The sequence below is a fragment of the Anser anser genome, assembly GCF_964211835.1.
Source record: "Anser anser genome assembly, chromosome: 4".
Taxonomy (NCBI): domain Eukaryota; kingdom Metazoa; phylum Chordata; class Aves; order Anseriformes; family Anatidae; genus Anser; species Anser anser.
The window spans coordinates 37813539-37831916 of NC_139724.1; the positions used below are offsets into that span (position 1 = coordinate 37813539).

Sequence of the window (18378 nt, forward strand, 5' to 3'; positions counted from 1 at the left end):
CTGAGATGTCTGAACATATCTACCATCGCTGCCTTGACCCGTGAAGCTACAACATTGTAAGTGCTGAGCAGAACAGCATTGTAGTTGTTTACTGAGCAAACTTAAAATGATAGAATTGCTAGCTTGAGGGGAGGTGGCATCATCAGCAACCTGTTTGGATGCTGGATTACCCAATACTGTATTGCAGTGAAGTGTGATGCCTTGCTTATGTGCAAAAGGAAGGGAAAGTTGCTCAGACAGGCTCAAGGCATTGCTTGTCCTCACCTGCAAATCAGCAGTCAGAAGGAACCTCTTAACACAGATTTTTTGTGATTTTTAAGGGATAATATGTATGCCTGCAAGAGTCTAAGAGATGGTGGCATGTGTAAGAAGTTTCTTGTAAGCATTCATGAAATATCTAAGTAAAAGCTTTAATGCAACCTCCAAATGCTTTTCCTTTTTCCTCAAATTTGTATGTCAGCATGTGTTATACTCAAACTTAAGTACTAATAGATCTGTATTAAAAATACAGATGGTAGGAAAACTAGTAAAGGTGTGGCATCTTTCATGATGGAAAGATATGTAAAGGATACTAAAACTGAAAAATCTTACTTTGTAAAAGAAGTTGTGAGACCAAGATACTCTGCTTAGTTACACATGAAACTGAAATTCTCCGACATCTGTTGTCTTATTCTAGAAAGTGAACCAAAAGACTGCAAATGCAAATTTTATCTTTTTATGACCTGGCTCATTGTTCATCCTATACATTTTTTTTTAATTTTTTATTTTGGTAGGTTTGAGTCAACATTTTCTCTTTCATATCCTTTTAACTTTAAAATTGAACATATTGGAATAATCAATTAATTCTTGTTAATTTTTAACAGTGACATTTTCAAATGAGGATTGAAGTTGTAAGGACCAAACTTAAAATGCATTCATTTCTGTAGTGCTTAAATCTAAACTGAAAATGTTTTACTTTGTGTTCAAAAACTGCTGCATACTTGAAAATACAGACTCATCTCAAACAATACATAACTGTTAGAATATTTCTTGAAAGACGAAAAGTTTCAGAAATCAAGTTATCTTTCTTTAAGCAGTTGAGTAAGACTATAGCATGATACTGTGTATACCAACTACAAAAATCATCTAGTTAAAAAAAAAATTTCTGAACAGCTTAATGCATCATACTCTGAAGGAAACTATATCTGGTGTTTTCAGGGTTGTTTATTGTTAGTATGGAGCAAGAAGACAGTGCTGAAATGCTGGATAATACCCTGTTTACAGTCTTTATTGAAATGTAAATTGCTATGAAGAGCAGTTAACTAGTTCCCTTCCATCTTTTAGTGTAGTGTGTGCAGAAGGGTATAGATATTTGGATGCCTTGATTTGTGGAGGAGTTTCCACATAATGTGTAAGAATAAGGTCTAAGTAAGCATATTCTTCTTCCCTGAAGAAGCTTAAGTGATCTCTGTGGTTAGACTGCTCCCTGAGAATGGAAAGCATCCAACAACATGCGGGGACTGTTCATTTCCTTTCATGATTTACCCTACCATTTTCAGTGTTAGAGCCGATGCTTCATGAAACACCTTTTAGAAAAGGGGAATTATGCTGTGTATATGCCACAGTATGGAGGAAAAGTAGTACCTAATATGACTTTGTAAAATGTACGGTATAACGCATGCTCAGCTTTTTTGCTTCTACAGGAATACTTTTTTGACAAAACACCTTATACTATTATGTTTGGACCAGATAAATGTGGAGAAGATTACAAACTACACTTTATCTTTAGACATAAGAATCCTAAAACTGGAGAGTATGATGAAAAACATGCAAAACGCCCTGATGTAGACCTAAAAAAGTTCTATTTGGACAAGAAGACTCATCTGTACACGCTTGGTATTGTTTAATTCTTACACGTTTAAATTAGAAAACAGATTAAAAATTAGTTTCTGAACTTAGTTCACTGAAGCTTTGTATTTGACTCTGCTTTTTGTTTGTAATAGTCTGTTAATTCTGGGGGATGGTTGCTTAATGATTTGGGCTTAAATGATTTAATGACTGAGCTTAACTGCAGGGCATAAGTGGCTTTGAAATGCTGCTGTTTAATATTCAATTACAGGAAAAAAGCATTACCAGCCTTGGCTAGCCTTTAACCTGAAGAACTGATTAATACTTTCAGTACATACTATGATAAAAAAAAAAATCCCTTAAGAAAGGTGTATGTGTGTGTGTATATATATATATACATATATATATATATATACATATATATATATACATATATATATATATATGTCCAGTATTCTAGGAAGGGATCAAGAATTTACTGGAGTTCAGTGAGATCTACAGCATATTGAACACCGCTCTCCTCTGCGCATTGAGTTCCCACCAATGCCTGCATCAGCAGAGGTGTGCGTGAACAGATAGGTTGCTGCTTTCACTGGAGATGAAATTTGGTCTGGTTTTAATCCATGTGACATCAGTTTATGTTCTAATGAACAGTATAGCAGCAATGAAAGTTTAATTTCTCAGTTCTTTTTTTTCCTTGTTCTAATTTCTGAAAAAGAACAAGCAGTCAGAGAAAATGGGCTAATCTGTGACATACTGCAAATCCAAACAAATTGACTATACTTTAGAACTTCCATTGAATAATAGTAATGGAATAATAATGGAAGACGTGCTCAACTGCTGTGCCATGGGAAAAATGTATTGTTCTTAAAATAACTTACAGTAGTGTGCTACAACAAACCGTCACTTTTAGATCATAAGAATAACTGAAACAAAGCAATAGAACCAAAGAAAACACAAAAATCCTTCCCACCATCCTGTCCTTACAGTAAAGGAACGAATGTGTTCCTGTATTTGGGCTGTTCATTAGAGATGATGATTAAAGATACTTAAATTGCATTTATTCTATTATAATTGCTCAGCTAGACCTCTGAACAGCTTTGTACCATCTAATGCATTTGTGACTGATAACATAAGTAGAAAAATCAATTAATTTTATTGTATCTAAAATCATATGGGGGGTTAATTTTTGCGTTTGTTGATGTTTTAATAAAATTAAAAATTTTAAGCTGCAAGAGCTTAATTAGGTATTAACAAACCGTCATTATAGGTCTGTTACTCTGGTTTTCATCGCCCATCTTCATAAAACTGGAATAGTATTTACTTCAAATTAGTAATCTTGCTTGTGTTGAATGGGCATTTAAATATACTTGTTAAGCGTTAATAATGTGCTCACCAGTTATTAGAGATGGATCTGGATCCAATTTCTGTTGTTGAGTCTGACACTGCTCAATTCTATGACCCTTATTTATCAGGTACTTGCTAAAATTTTTAAAAATTTGAAGATAAATTTCTCTATTCACCGTCTGGCAGTTGAGGGAACTGGCTGTCAGAGATTTGAATCTAAAAGAAAATACTGTTTTCATGATCCTTCAGCTGTGATATTTACACAGTTCTGGTGTTTTCACGTTTTCAAGTGTGGACTTGTAATTTGTTAGCAGAGATGCTTTTGAGGTTGAAGGTTTGTCTTTTATTGTCCTTGGGGGGGGAAGAAAAAAAAAAAAGCAGAATTTTGACTAAGTGGTAGGTGTTTGAAAAACTGTTAGCGTGTGTTTTGAGGTGTTTCAACAATTGATTTGCAGAAGGTATCATTTTTCTAGTCCTGATGCTGGTCATGACATCGCTACAGTGGGAACTTTATAGTGTCCAGATCCAGTACCTGAATGGAGCGAGGAGTCTGTCTCCTGCTCTGCTAGTGAGGATCTGTCTGCTCTTATTTGTCTATGCGTATTATATAGATAGGTATTGGTTAAAGGTAAATGAATTTGTTAAATTCATGTTTCCCTTATTTCTTAAATACTTTTTTTTAATTTAGTGCTAAAACCAGATGATACATTTGAAATGTTAATCGACCAAACAGTTGTCAGTAAAGGAAGTCTCCTTGAGGATATGGTTCCTCCAGTAAACCCTCCCAGAGAAATAGAGGATCCTGCTGACAAGAAGCCTGATGATTGGGATGAAAGACCAAAAATACCTGATCCCAACGCTGTCAAACCAGATGACTGGTACAGACAAAATTTTATCTGTACAGCAGGTTATTCTTTTGAAAGACTTGACTGGCTTTTTTTGCTAATGGCAGTTCGGATATGTTTCACTGCTAAAAGTACTAATACTTCAAAAAATGTAATTGAGATGGGGGTACAAGGATGTAGTCTTCTTTTAAGGAAAGAAAAACTATGCTGATTTGTACCCTCTGTTGTTGTAGTTAATAACAAAGATTACAATACTTGAAAGAGTTAGAAAGAGTTGTGTTTTTGTGTTTGTTTTTTTTTTTTTTTTTACACTATTATATACGTACTTCCTCCTGTGTCAAGTAGTGTTCATATAGCATCTCAGAGGAGGGAAAAATTTAAAGGGGGAGACCTGATTGACACCTGCTAGTTGATGGCAGCAATTTCTGGGGTAACTAATGCCTTGAAACAAATTAAATATAGTTTCAAAATTTATAAACAAATAATCAGATGCCTAATTCTCATTATAGGTGTGTCTAATTCTGTTATGCCATTGAATATCATCCCTTTCATGCCAGTTGCAGTCCTCTGAACAGAAAATACTGTTTTAAAGTCAAGCTGATGTATTTTCTAACATTAATCTGTAATTGAAGGGATGAAGATGAGCCTTCCAAAATAGAAGATCTTGATGCTGTTAAGCCTGAGGGATGGCTTGATGATGAACCACCGTATGTTCCAGACCCTAATGCAAAAAAACCAAAGGACTGGTAAGAACTTGATTCAATAAGTGCAGGTCTGTTAATGTATTTTGTAGATAAGCCCACCTATTCTCTGGCAAATTATGAGTTGATTAGAGCTTAACTCAAATGTCATTGTATTTTAATGTAGTAAGTTGGAACATACAAGGTATGGCCAATTATTTGTTGTTCTGGGGAGCTGCTTTTAGAAAAATACACAGATGTCAATAATTGCCTTGTATTCTGAAGATCTGTAAACAAAAACAAAATATTAAGGAACCTGATGAAAGGACTGAAACTGTTTCATGGCCTAACATTATAAGTTGATACATGAAGTTGTAGTCTGAAAGCATGTTTTAGTAAAGTGTTGCAAGCTGTTTGCACCTGCAGGAGTATAATTACATACAGTCATGCTGTGTTTATGAACGTGTGGCTTTAGCGCGTTTTATTTTCAGTACTCTGGAAAATATTTTTTTTTTAGAAGCATTATGCTGTTGGGTAAAGTTCTATGGGCAGATCTAATAAATTCAGAGGTCGTTAGAGCAAAATGTATGGAACCTAACTTTAGACTGAAAGTTAGTGTTCAGATCAGTCTGAAATCAGTTGTTTGTAACTTTCTTTCTGTAGGGATGAAGAAATGGATGGGGAGTGGGAAGCCCCTCAGATCCCTAATCCAAAGTGTGAGACCGCACCTGGTTGCGGAATCTGGGTGCGTCCCATGAAGAATAACCCAAAGTATAAAGGAAAATGGAAAGCACCTATGATAGATAATCCTAATTATCAGGTACTAGCAATATTGTAGGTTATTGCTAAGGAGGTACAGACTTCAACCAAGCAGGCAAATCAAAGTAGTGTATTTATTTGGTATTTCATACAGTGTATTTATTTTTTACGGTGTGTCTGAACACCCTCACTAAACATTTTCAGCTTTTAATGTATTTACTTATATTTTTTTTGTTTAAGTATACTGTTAGACAGAAATACTTCCTGTATTAAAACAATCTCTTCTAAAAGTTGGTACCACTGGTACCACACATTCAATATGCTCTATAGCATTTCATTTAGAATAAAGTTGTCATGTAATGGACTAATTTATTTTTTACTGGGTTTTAAGTGTGAAAGTTATAAATTAATACATTTTATTTGATAAAATAAAAATGAAACCCTGCAGTAAGCAGATTAACTTATTAGTTCTATTTTAGTGGAAGCATCAATTTTGGATAATTAAATTATCCCCTCCAGATATAAGAGCAAAGCTGGGTATTAGAAAGAGTTACTTTGTATTAATTACAGTTGGGGAGAACTTGAATCTGATTTATTTTAGCTTAAGATCTTAAGCAGGTTTGTAAACCAAAAAGCATAGGGCTTTAACTAATTTGCACAGGTGTCATAAGGCTGAGTTTTTCTTCCCTAAAATTTTCCCTAATGCTTCTGGTTACAGTAGTTGTCAATTTATATTTATATGAATATACTAGTGTAATAAACTTATTTATTTATACATACCTGAAGGGACTGCGTGGATCACAGGATGTAGTTCCTCTGCACTCTTAGGTAACCAGACGATAGAGACTTAGTTCAGAAGAGCCCTTTTCTGGCCACAAAATGTTGACCAGTGAGTGCACTTAGAAAAATGTATATGCTGTATTGATGAACAAAAGCCAAAACTATATTACACGAGGAGATGCTAGAGGAAGAAGTAATACCAGTGTCTTATTTTGCTGCAGTATTAGGAAATTAATAGATTTATTCTTGGAAGTTCACAAAGACTATACTTGACATTTCCAGTACAAGGTAGAACAGAGGTGCTTTGTGCAGTCAGTCAACTACTGTAACCCCATACGGATAAAAAGTTTTGAATTTAAGAAGTAATCAGTCTGCCCTAAGCCAGAAATCAGAGACCTATCTGCCAAAATCCTATAGGCTGTTTTCAGTTCAGTTTTCCTGAAGGTCAGAGACTACCCCATCTCTTTTTAAAATCATGTATTTAAAAGAACCAGAAAGCCTTAATTACTTTAAACTATTTCACGGTGTTGTTGTTGTTGTTGTTGTTGTTTTTTTAACGTTTTTGGGGTATAGATAATGTGATTGTACTTTTTTTCTTAAAAGGGAATCTGGAGTCCTCGGAAAATACCTAACCCAGACTATTTTGAAGATCCTCACCCATTTGAGATGACAGCTGTCAGTGCTATTGGTTTAGAACTCTGGTCTATGACATCTGATATCTACTTCGATAACTTCATTATATGTTCAGAAAAAGAAGTAGCTGATCGTTGGGCAGCAGATGGCTGGGGCTTGAAGAAATTAGTAGCAAGTGCTAATGAGGTATAAACTTCATTATGTTCGTCACTACTTTTGCCTACCAAGAAGGAATACTGTTGGAAGAATTTTCTATCAGTTAATGCTGACACAATAGAATTTATTGGCAATTAGTTATCTTACTGAATAGCCATGATGTTTTTTTCTAGTTTGGCTGGTTTAGCTTTCACAGATCTATATTCTCCTGAAGTTAAAAGGGTACAATATTTTGCTCAAGCATCTAGCAAGTGTCTGTAACTTGATCTTAATGAGTTTTCCACTGTTAATGGTGGTGCTAGAATTCAGTATGTCAGCAAATGAAAGCTGAATTATTTGCACTAAAAGACCTTTGATTTTTATTTTTTAACTTTTCACTTTTGGACAACTCCTTTATATATGTTCTTTAGATGTGTTTCCCTATTATCAGGAATGGATGATAGTCATGTTTTTTGTTTAATACTCTTAGGATCTTGGCTGCTCAGATGTATATTATGCAGCTATGACAGTAATGTGCGTATGTTTATGGAGCTGCATGTGTTCTTTCGTTTCTATGTGTGTATCCACTTTTTTTTTTGTATACTGCAGTTAGCCAGCCACCAGCTTTTCTAGATCTCTTCCCTGTGTTATGGGATGAATTTGTCCTAGCATATGGGATCATGAGCCCCTCTAGTGGCTGCCTTCACTGACTGCAGTTTAGAGAGAGTAGTTCAGTTGGAAGGGACCTAGAGAGATCATCTAGTCCAACTGTCTGACCACAGCCGCTAAAAGTTAAAGCCTATCAATGCGGGCATTGTCCAAATATCTCTTGAACTCAGTCAAGGGGCATGAACCACCTCTCTAGGAAGCCTGTTCCAGTGTTTGACCACCCTCACAGGTGGTTTCTTCTAACAGTCCTATATTTACTTTAATTGAGGGGCAAGAGCAGGCATCTGTGTGTGGATAAAAAATGATGGGCTCGTTGCAAATATGGCCAGTCCCTGGCAGCAGCTGTTCCTCATGGAAAGGATGAGAAAGCAGCAGTAGCCTATTTGCCAATGCGATTTAGAAAAGCCACCATATTCCACAGCCTTGCCCTTTTGAAATCCTTATTTTTAGGTCTGGAGTTGCACCTATACCTGTACTCACAATAGCAAAAGATAATCGTTGAGACCCCTCACTCAACTGTGCCTCCATAGCCTTATATATATATATATATACACACTAATATATATACTATATATATATACTAATATATAGATAGATGTACCCTTTTCAGAGTCTAACTGGACTAGACACTCTACCTCCCTACCTTCTTCTACTACATAAGTCAGAACTTGGTTGGGAAGACACTTTACTCCCTGAATAATTGGCTGTTGGAGGAGACGATGTGGTAGTACACATGGAACAAGGCATTGCTTTTCAGGTCGCTCGCAGCTCCTGTGAGGTTCTTGATGCTTTGGGAGATTTCAGCTGAGTTAGCAGAGCATGGGGAAAGAGCAGAATAGCTGGGGAGGGTGGAAAGTGTGAGGTTGTGGAGACTCCAAGTGTCACTTCACAGAATTGAGTAGGGGGCAGTCTGGTAGTTTTGGCGTACCAGCTTTTCGTTCTTTCTTACTGTATGCTGTTTGCTAGCACTTGCTATTAAGTGCATATGGGCAATCTGACAAGTGGTTGCTTTCTTACGTTGGAATCCAATACTTTGTAATTAAAAAAACAAAAGGAAAAAATGTTTTTCTTTAGGCAACATAAAATTTAAAATATATATTTTATAAGCTTACCAAGGTGTTCAGGTGTTCAGAGGGATGTAAATGCCTTTTTTTTTTTTTTTTTAATGTAGCCTGGAATGTTTAGTCAACTGGTGACAGCTGCAGAAGACCACCCATGGCTCTGGGTTCTTTACATCTTGACTTTAGCACTCCCTGTTGGTCTAGGTGTGTTGTTCTGCTGGCCAGCAAAGGTTAGAGAAACTCAGTGCGTTCTTATTCATTTTCATTCTTAATACTTTATTTAAAACTTCTAATACTTGTGCAACAGTATGCTCTTTTACTGTGCCATTGATATTAGTTACCTTACAGTGGCTATTGTGTTTAATTCTTAATCTGAGTTTCAGTATAAATTGATTCTTAATTTCTTGTAGAAAACAGATGACGATATTGAGTTCAAAAAAACTGCTATATCTAAGGCAATTACAAAAGGAGAAATAAAACAAGAGAGAGAAGAGTTAGAAGATGATGAAATAGATTTAGAAGAAGAAAAAGAAAATGAAGATATTGTTGAAGATGGTAAGATGAGCAAGCCAATTTGCAGTTCAATAAATATCAAGACGTGAATAGGAGTAGGTCATGGATTGTATTGCAATAATTGCAACCAGTTATCTTAAGCGTATGCAAAATCTGTCATCTTCTCTCTAGTAATTGGCATTCCGTGGTAATAGTGTTTTGGTAAATACAAGCAGAAAGTAAGATTCTCAGTATTTCTTCACTCTCAAGAAGTTATAGTGCTTTTGGCAGTCTTTTACTGTTTGTAAACAAGGATGCATAATTTCTGCCTTCTAAATATTTCATACATTGATCACTTTTTGAGCGGTTCAGATACCTGTATCTGAAGTGGTTAAAATCACTGTTGTTTTTATAATGTGTCTAGAATAGTTTTGACATAAGTCTTTTCACTTACTCCTCTGTGGGGGTGTTGTACCCTGAACTGTTTTGTTGGCCACTGTTTTTAGTAACTCTTGTTAAAGTCTGAAAATACAGTGGACATGAAATACTTATGTTTGCTGCTTGTTTTTTATTGCTATCTAGGAATGCATTGCTAGCCTGCAGAGGCCTGTCCTGCTGTTCCAAGGGAGAAATGAATGATTAGTAGGTTAAGATGCACTTTGGCATTCAAAGATTGACAAAATCATCTTTCATTACTGTATCAAATACAACTGGTACTATTCAGCTATGGCTTTGATGTTGTGTTAGCATTTCCCAAAGTCTCTAGTTAATGAATGGAAAGTGAATCACGTAACTTACAGTGTATTATTTTGACTTCTATGAGAAAATCCTTAGCCTCAGACCTCTGCAAGGTTCAGCCTCTTATCTCACTCTTCTTTGGTAAATACAAAAAGTTGTAAGTGACTGGCATCAAAAGTTAGTAACCTGGCAGACATTCATGCTTTTTTGTTAGTAGAGACCTCATTTTGTATCACTGATTGGAACTTGGTGATTTTTGCCCATCTCTGCACTGTGTGTCATGAGTATTGATGGCATTTGCCTGTATGACTTAATATTTAACTTAGCATCAAATGTTCCCATACTTAAGGAATTGAGTGCTTTGGCATAATGCTTTACCACACCAAATTTAGCTCATCTGCCTTACCATTAGAGAGCCTTACCTAGGCATTAACTATTATAGTTATGCTAAATTTATTTTTTACATGAATCACGAATTGCAGGTACAGCACTCCAGCATTGTTATCTTCCTACATTTTCCTTTTGATCTTGTTCTACTTTACATGGTCTTTGCCTGTGAATTGAAGAATCTCTTTTCTTTTGCCCAGTCTTGATGGCTTGATAGGTACTTTTTGTGCTTAATGTACTACTGTCAGCAAGGCTGTATGAGATAGCTGTATTCCAAAATTATTCTGTCAGTCCACTTCAGAAGATGCTGTTGGCTCTGATCCCATCTCATCGTAGCCCTTTCTGCATCCTTTATCCTGTGTCCTGCTGGGTATTTGACACTCGCTTTTATTGCATTAAGTATTTGCCTGCCTTTTTTAAGCTTTTTTAAGCTTTTAAGAACTTCCAGTTAGATGTGGTTTTTTATTATTGTTATTATTTGTGCTGAGTTTTTTTTTTAATGTGGGTACATATGCATCTTATTCTGTGCTGTGTATTTCCTAACTTTTCCTCATTTCCTTGATTTTTCTTCAAGCTAACTTTTGCTTTTGCATTAATGGAAGGATAGGAGAAAGGATCATTCTTATGTCAAAATATGGCCGCAAACTTACAGGCCTCTAACATCATAGTCTTCATCTTAACCAGTGTTCTGGTGTAAAGTGAGAGCAGAAGGAAGTTTTATACATCAGTTATCCCCTCAAAATGTCACCTGCCGTAGTATTCATGTTAGAATAGCCAGTTTCCGTTGTAACCTGTAGAAATGACTGATCTCAAGCATCTAGCAGTCCAAGTCATCTGAGAGCATCATACATTCCTTAAGCTACAGACAAAATTTCTTTACGCAAGAAGATGACTAGATTACCATTTTTTCCGTTAGTTTTTAATATAGAGTTTGACTTGAGAAGGAGGGGAACTTCAAATTGTCGGGGGGGGGGGGGGGGAGTGGAGACTTAGTTCTTGTATCTCCACTTACCTATTTGAGTAAAATCAGTGCACGTCATGTAGTGTGTTAAAGGGTACATTTGAAAGTTAGATATAAGGTCTAGGCAATCAGAGAGGAAAACTTCAGCTTGTACATTTTTAAAATTCCACCTGGAACAGTGTTCCTGTTATTTCAGAAGTAGGTTCCATTTTAGGGCTTTACTTCTGGTTACTAACCTGAATACAGAGCAAAACTAGCATAGCTAGCTTTTGTATGACTCTTCCAAGGTTTTCAAATAAATTCCAGGCTTCAAAGAGGAAAGGGTTCTACTTTGCTGTCAGGTGACTTTCTGGGTTTTTATGTCTTCAAAAAGAATTGCCTAGCTTCCCTTAGCTTTCTGCCTCCTTTTACATTTGCAGGTTGAAATCTTCCTTTTTTTCTTTTCATCACTCTTTGGTTCCTCATATCTCAAAGCATAGAGTATTTGTCTTCTGTCTTCCTATGATTCTTTTTGCTACAGAGAGAAGAGAACCAGAGGAGACAAAAGGAGAGTTGGTAAAGGATACACAGAAGATGGAAGGGGAAGCTTCTCCTTCAGGTATTGGGAAAGGGAAGTAGTTTGGGCCAGGACTTGAGAATGGTCTGTCCTTTCTCTTTATTCTCTGCTTCATTGCTGATGGTAGAACTTCAAGCTGGTGGATGCCAGTCTTCATCAGATATGGATGTGAGTTTCCTGTGAGATCTCTTAACATGGTATCTGTAGTCATCAATATTTTTGTACTAGTTTCTTTGTTTGGATCCTAATTACTTTTGCAATTCCTTTGTAGTCATCTGCTTCTTTATTTCCTGTAGTTGAAGGTAACTGGCTTTGAGCCATGAAACACTGGATGATTTGGGAGACACATTTTATCACAGGGACTTTAACAGCATGGCACAATTGCAAATTTCAGAAACACTTGTAGATTTCTTTGGCTCCATTGAGAATGAATTGCTGGCAGAGTGCTTCTTGAAGGGCACTGTCCATGGGACTGAATTCTTTATTGTGTTCTATGTTAATTTTTGTGGCATAGCTAAAAGATGATCTGCTCTTGACTTGTCCAGTCATCCGTATTATTCTCCTGGCATTCCTTACTCTCTAGAAAAACATCCCAGGGAGTAAAAGAATCTTGACAGGAAAAGGAATTTCAGGGGCATAGTCTGAACCTTATTTATTAAGTTCCAGACATGAATTTATATAAAATACTGATTAAATTAGAATAAATTAGAATATATAATTGTAAATACTATAGTTATCCCATTTGGGCTTTTAGTACTTTTGATGTCTGAACTTTTTTTCTTTTTCTACTCTACTGAAATGAATGCTTACAGGAGGTTCTAGATTTGTATCACTTAAAATTTCTAACTGCTTGACCAGAATATGAGCAAAGGTTTTGTGATTTATTTATTTTTTTGCCATGCTTTTCCCTTAAGAATTTATTTTTAGAACAGAAATCTTTGTCTACATTTCTCTTAGACTGTGGACTCCATTTTTTGGTCATATTTCTACTTTTCTTGCCAATAGTAGAGACAGATAAGTGTAGACATGTATCAGGTATTATTAAGGGTGGGAAAACTCTTAGACCTTAACTAATTGTGCTCAACTGTTTGGCTTATTTTTTATTTTTTTTTCACATTGAAGTAGTGTTTATGAGATGGGGCATGACATGAGAAAGGTAGGATTGAGCGATGTTTGGGGTAGTCATCCTTTACAGCTGTTTTATTACTGTTTTTAATTGAGCCTGTTCTGTTGTAATATGCCATCTCATATCCTTGTTGTCAGGGGTAGCTGTGATTTCTTGTTTACTCTTTGATAGAACGTATTGCAAATGAGTCTCAGTTTCTGGAAATTCTCACTTTGAGTTCTCAGTTTGAAGTAAAGGAAGAGAAATGCCAAACCCACGTAACGTTTCTTTGAATCGTGCTGTGGTTGCTGAGTTCCAGTTCTTGTAACGAACATAGATAGCTAAAATGCAGGCGTGGGAGTGTCAGCTTGTAAGTACTGAGGCCCAAAGTGGAAATCAGAACAGTTGGGTGCCTGGTTGCCTTCTCAAAATGTATGGAATATAGATACGGCAGAAGAGTAACCCGTGTTGATCAGAGAGCAGCTTAGAATTTGCACTGTCTGGTGCATTCATTGCTCCCTTTAGTTCAGTGCAGTGACGCAGATTCAGTAAGAAAGTAGAAGGCAGTTTTGCTTTGTTTTAGCCTATAGTTTATCCAGGGAATTGTTGGAGAGTAGAAAGCTACTCCTCTCCTCCCCGCCCCAGTCCTCTTCAATTCATAGATCTACTTGACCGCAGGTCTTGCAGAAAGCTGACAGCTTTTTGTCAATGGTTTTGCCGTAGTGTAGTACAGGCTGGACATACCTGAGCTAAGGGGGAGTACGGTGCTTTTCTGGCTAGTTTTTGCTTTGGAATAATGCGTAAATTTGGAGTGAGCACTAGGCTGCTTAGCCCTCAACAGCTGTACAAACCAGTATGCCAAAGGAACTCCATGCTGACGGGGAAGATCCCTTAGGATGTGGGTATCCCCTGAGGTGGGTGACTGATGACTATAGTATGTACTTGACTACTTGAGTCAGAATTAAGTCAAATTTGGGATATTCGTGTTGTCCTATTTCATCTGGTCCTATGTCTGCTCTTAGAACTGTCTAATGTGACACTTAGAAGGACTTCCCTAAAAGAAATCAACTGTACGAGCAGAGTATATACTATTGTGAAAAGAGACTAGGCTGAAAATTTTAGATTTAGAGATTAAATTTGATAGTGATAAATTTATACCAATTCATAAGAATTCTATTCTCTGTATCACTCATGTTGTTATGGCTTATTGCAAACAAGCAGTTCATTCTAAGACTGAAACTGTCTTCTTTTTCTTACTAGTGTGTCTGCAGTGATCATTCTATGATTCCATGATTCTTTTTCTTACTAGTGTGTCTGCAGTGCATTTTTATATAGTTCTGTTTACAAAGTAAAATTAATTTCTCCTGCAGAAGATGAGGGTGAAGGTGGTGAAGATATTGATGAAGAGGAAGAAAATGAAGTTGCAGATGGAAGTCAAGAAGAAGGTGATAAGTCAAATAAATCTGGTTCAGAAGATGAGGTGAGTTCTCTTCCCCTATTTTCTTCTTGCCTCTTTCCACCATCACAGTTCTAACAAAGCACAGTTAACCTACAAGAAGTTTTTTGTCTGTTGAGCCATATAAGATATTATGAGATGGAAATGTGTTCTTACTTGAATTTCACACCTCCTGTACTCTGTTTGTATAGGCTTGTGAAGTAAGTCTCTTTCCATGTCATTTTGGCCAGGAGGTGGTATTTATTCTCAAATACAGGTATAGTATAGGAGTGATCTTGCAGGTCTCTAACTTGAACTATTGCTACAAGCATGTAGTTTTTACAAGATTGTGGTTTTTAAGAGGTTAGTAACTGAATTGTAAAGTTTGAAAAATCAGTTGCCAGGGTAAGTGTCCGGTCTTTTTTATCACGCTAGTTAATTGCTTGAACATTTGCTTCCAACAGAATAGCCTTTCTGTGAGATCTAGAAAAGCCATAAGCCTTCAGTTATCTTTTTTTAATCATCATTATTATTCCAAAAAAAGGTTTTAAGCTAAAAAAGCTAAGTGGTTTTGAATTCAGCACCTGCCGTTTCATTTTTCTTGTGCAGGTTAATTCAGTGACCAGATAGTCTATGATTTTTTTTTCAGAAAATAAAATTATAGGATGGAGTTTGTCTTTTTTTTTTTTTTTTTTTTTGCTAATCAGACACTCATCGTCCTTCCATTTAGAAACTATAGTGTGTCTAAAACACTTTATATCCACCCACAGTATTTCTATTGGTCATGGTCATCTTGTGCTTTTCACTCCCTAGATGATTCTCTTCCTGGATGAGGGGAGCTGCTTAATGTAATGTTAACTGTTTTTCATATAAAACTTCTCTGAGAGTGTACCTTGTATGAGATTGCACTGCTTCAGCACTGAAATTCTTCATTAATTAGCCATTACTCAGTACTTCCTCTTGTTCCCATAGGAAGCTCCTTTTTCTTGTACATTACCTAGGAATACAGTGTCTGATGAACCCATTAAGATGCGTGTGATTCTTTATGAAAGTAGTAACACAATCTGAACATGTATATTCCATTACACAGTATCAATCACGGTGAGCTTATGGCTTGCTCTTATCTGGGCATTTGCAGGGTGTACAAGTTTCTATCACTTAGCTAGAGACCTACTTTGGAGCTGTCATGCGTGCCATGTTGTCACTTGGAAAGTGCTGCCTTCTGAATGAGGCGCTTGCCCTCAGGAGATGCAGGAAAGTGAGGAAGCAATTGTCTCTGAATGGAGCTCCTGTAGGAAGGGCTTTTTGTGGACCTTTGTAAGCCAATCACTCCTAAGAACAGACACCTGATTTAAGAACAGTTTGTTCTATTTGTACCTTCCAAGGCAGGCAGTTAGAATGTTTTAAATGCTTCTTGCTTAAGAAGTGGAAATTAAAATTAGCATAAGATTAGTGCTTCAAGGAAATTGCTATAGTCATTAAAAAGTCTGTGCTTTTAAACTGTTGAGTAAATGGACAAAACCAAATTTCTGATGTCAGTTTAGATGCACTATTCTCTTCCTTCTGAATATAGAAAGGAAAAGCCTTTTACCCACTTTATTTATCATCAGAGTAATATTGTGGGGAAAAAAATCCATCATTTAAGTGTAGTAGCGGGTGATACTATGATTGGGGGGGGGGGGGGGGAATAAAGTAATATGCCAGTTTCAATAATTAAATTCAAATTGCTTTAAAATGTTAGTGCTGAAATGGTCTCTTTCTTTTTTTTTCTTCAGATGAAAGAAGATGATGAAAGCACAAGTTCTGGAGATGGTCCACTGAAATCAGTGCGCAAAAGAAGAGTACGAAAGGACTGAGTTATTTCCAGTTAGTATTTTTAGGTCTAGATAATAGTAACTTGTGGCATGTCACTGCAGTGGGCCTGACAGCATGCAGGTTCCTGAGATTTGAAGGGAGAAATGAGACTCATTGCGACTTAACCTCTTTTAAAGCCCTGACCTCTTTTAACCTTCCTAAACGTTGATTCCCTTTTTTAAGAAGAAATACCATCTGTGATGAGTTCGCCAATGCTTCAAATCTAGAATAAAAGTGAAATTGCAAGTTGGCCAACTGATTTAAAAATGAAGATTCTTAAGATTTGAGGATTCTTAGAGATTATTATTAGTTGGAGATAAACTTTTACTCTAAATATTTTTAAAAACATGAGTAAATTATAATATTTTTGCAGCTCTAGCACACATTTTAGCTGTTGACACATTTCAGCTAAAAGAGGATTGTGGTATAGATGTAGCATCTATAGCAGTTCACACTGCTAAGAGAAAAGGTGTTTTTTTTCCTGTGCAGAGCTAAATGCAATAATTGTTTTTGTATGATGATTTAGTGCTAGTAACAATTTTTATTGTACATTATTTATTTCCATTGATACTGTTACATGGGTAGTCATCTGTTCACTTTAGACATTGGTTACAATATTTTAAGAGCTATTTCAAAATACAATACTCATAGAACAAGTGGTTCATTGATGACTTGTTTTGCTTTCTTGAATGCAGATATCTACAGAAGTGAAATACAAATGATTTTTTTCAAACTTTTATAGCTCTCATGTTCCAAGCCAGAACGGTATAGGCTTTGTTTATAGAATACTTGCTAAGTGTACATTACATCCTGAATATTTAATAATTCTTGCTTAACATGAAATTTATTAACATAGATACAAATTTTTGATGGATTAAGTTTTTTTGTTTTTTTTTTACAGATGTGAGTACCTGGGCATTCTCTTAATATAGTTTAAATAAACTGCGTATCATAAGAGAAATTTTGTTTTGTTACCGTGTTCAACTGTACATTGAAATAGTTCAACTGTATATTAAACAAACAATAAAACCAGTTACTGGAATCCTCTTGCTGCTTGGCAGCTGCCTATAGTGGTGGTATGTAAACTGCTAGCAAAAGCAGTCATATGCTAAAACTGGAGAAATACATTAGTTTATATACAACCTGACAAATTTTCTTGTGACTGGCAAGAAGTCCGTTCACTTACAAAAGAAATATTTTCTCAGCATATGAAGTCAACGACAATTTCACAGTTTTGTTTACTCTGATATTACTTTATAAGATATCTTTAACAAATGAATGCTTTTTAACTAACCCAAATGAAGAAGCCAGCCAACACAAGTACTTGTGTTGAAGTGTTCAAAAGCCAGGAATATTGGATTCTGTTTTGTGTGGAGAAATACATGGAGGGACATGGCAAAGTGCAACACTCTCATCTCCTTCGTTTATGGTCTACATGCAAAAGGTACGTAGTGACTCCAGATTCCCCCTTCTGCCTGTGACTTTTCAATAATAAATAGAAGCTGTTACCAGTGAGGTGTCCTGTTGGCAACAAAAGGACCCTGAGCAGTGAGTATGAGTATGGACTGCTGATTACTGGGACCTGTCAGGGATCATTTCAGCACTGAATTTGATTGAATCCTGTCTGAGCCTGGTAAAAGGCCTGTGGCATTGTTACAGCATTTGGGTTTGGGCTTTGGAGTTGGTTGGGTTGTTTTTGTTTTTAAATCACTGCACATTGATTTCTTAGTAATGGTATAGTTACTTCAGGGATCGGTCACCTTATAGGGGATGCTACTCTTCCCTTAAGTTCTTGAACTTGGATTTGTCTTCATTAATGCCATATCAGCATCTTTGTATCTTATTTCAGTAAGGACAGACTCATTTATTACAGGTAAAATTGTTTTAGGAGGTCATGACTCAAGAGTGCTGTTTGCAATAGTACTGGCTTTGTAAGGCCTATCTCGCTCTTTAATACTGGCTTAATGACTTCCATTACCTGGAACCTGCAGATAAAAGACATCCTCATGCACATCAGTTTACTTGGATCTAGTCTTACGCTAGTAATTAAGGGAGAAATATCAGAGCTTAGGGTACTTGAGGCTCTAGATGAGAAAAAAGGCAAAAGGGGAACC

The 18378-nt window shown here is 36.2% G+C and overlaps 1 protein-coding gene across 9 annotated transcripts in view; it reads left to right on the plus strand.

Moving 5' to 3' along the window:
• The window catches only part of CLGN (calmegin), a 28063-nt gene extending 10757 nt beyond the window's left edge, over window positions 1-17306 (plus strand). For 2 of the 9 annotated variants that reach the window (XM_083834893.1, XM_083834895.1), the window contains 10 exons: window positions 1683-1875; window positions 3863-4052; window positions 4652-4765; window positions 5363-5519; window positions 6842-7057; window positions 8847-8966; window positions 9147-9291; window positions 11835-11912; window positions 14346-14455; window positions 16186-17306. In XM_083834893.1, coding sequence (XP_083691019.1) covers window positions 1683-1875; window positions 3863-4052; window positions 4652-4765; window positions 5363-5519; window positions 6842-7057; window positions 8847-8966; window positions 9147-9291; window positions 11835-11912; window positions 14346-14455; window positions 16186-16266 — 1404 coding nt within the window. In that variant the 3' untranslated portion in view covers window positions 16267-17306. The remainder of the gene's footprint in view (window positions 1-1682; window positions 1876-3862; window positions 4053-4651; window positions 4766-5362; window positions 5520-6841; window positions 7058-8846; window positions 8967-9146; window positions 9292-11834; window positions 11913-14345; window positions 14456-16185) is intronic. The other 7 variants (XM_083834897.1, XM_083834899.1, XM_083834896.1 and 4 more) reach the window with 5 other exon arrangements.
• Window positions 17307-18378: the final 1072 nt, after the last annotated feature.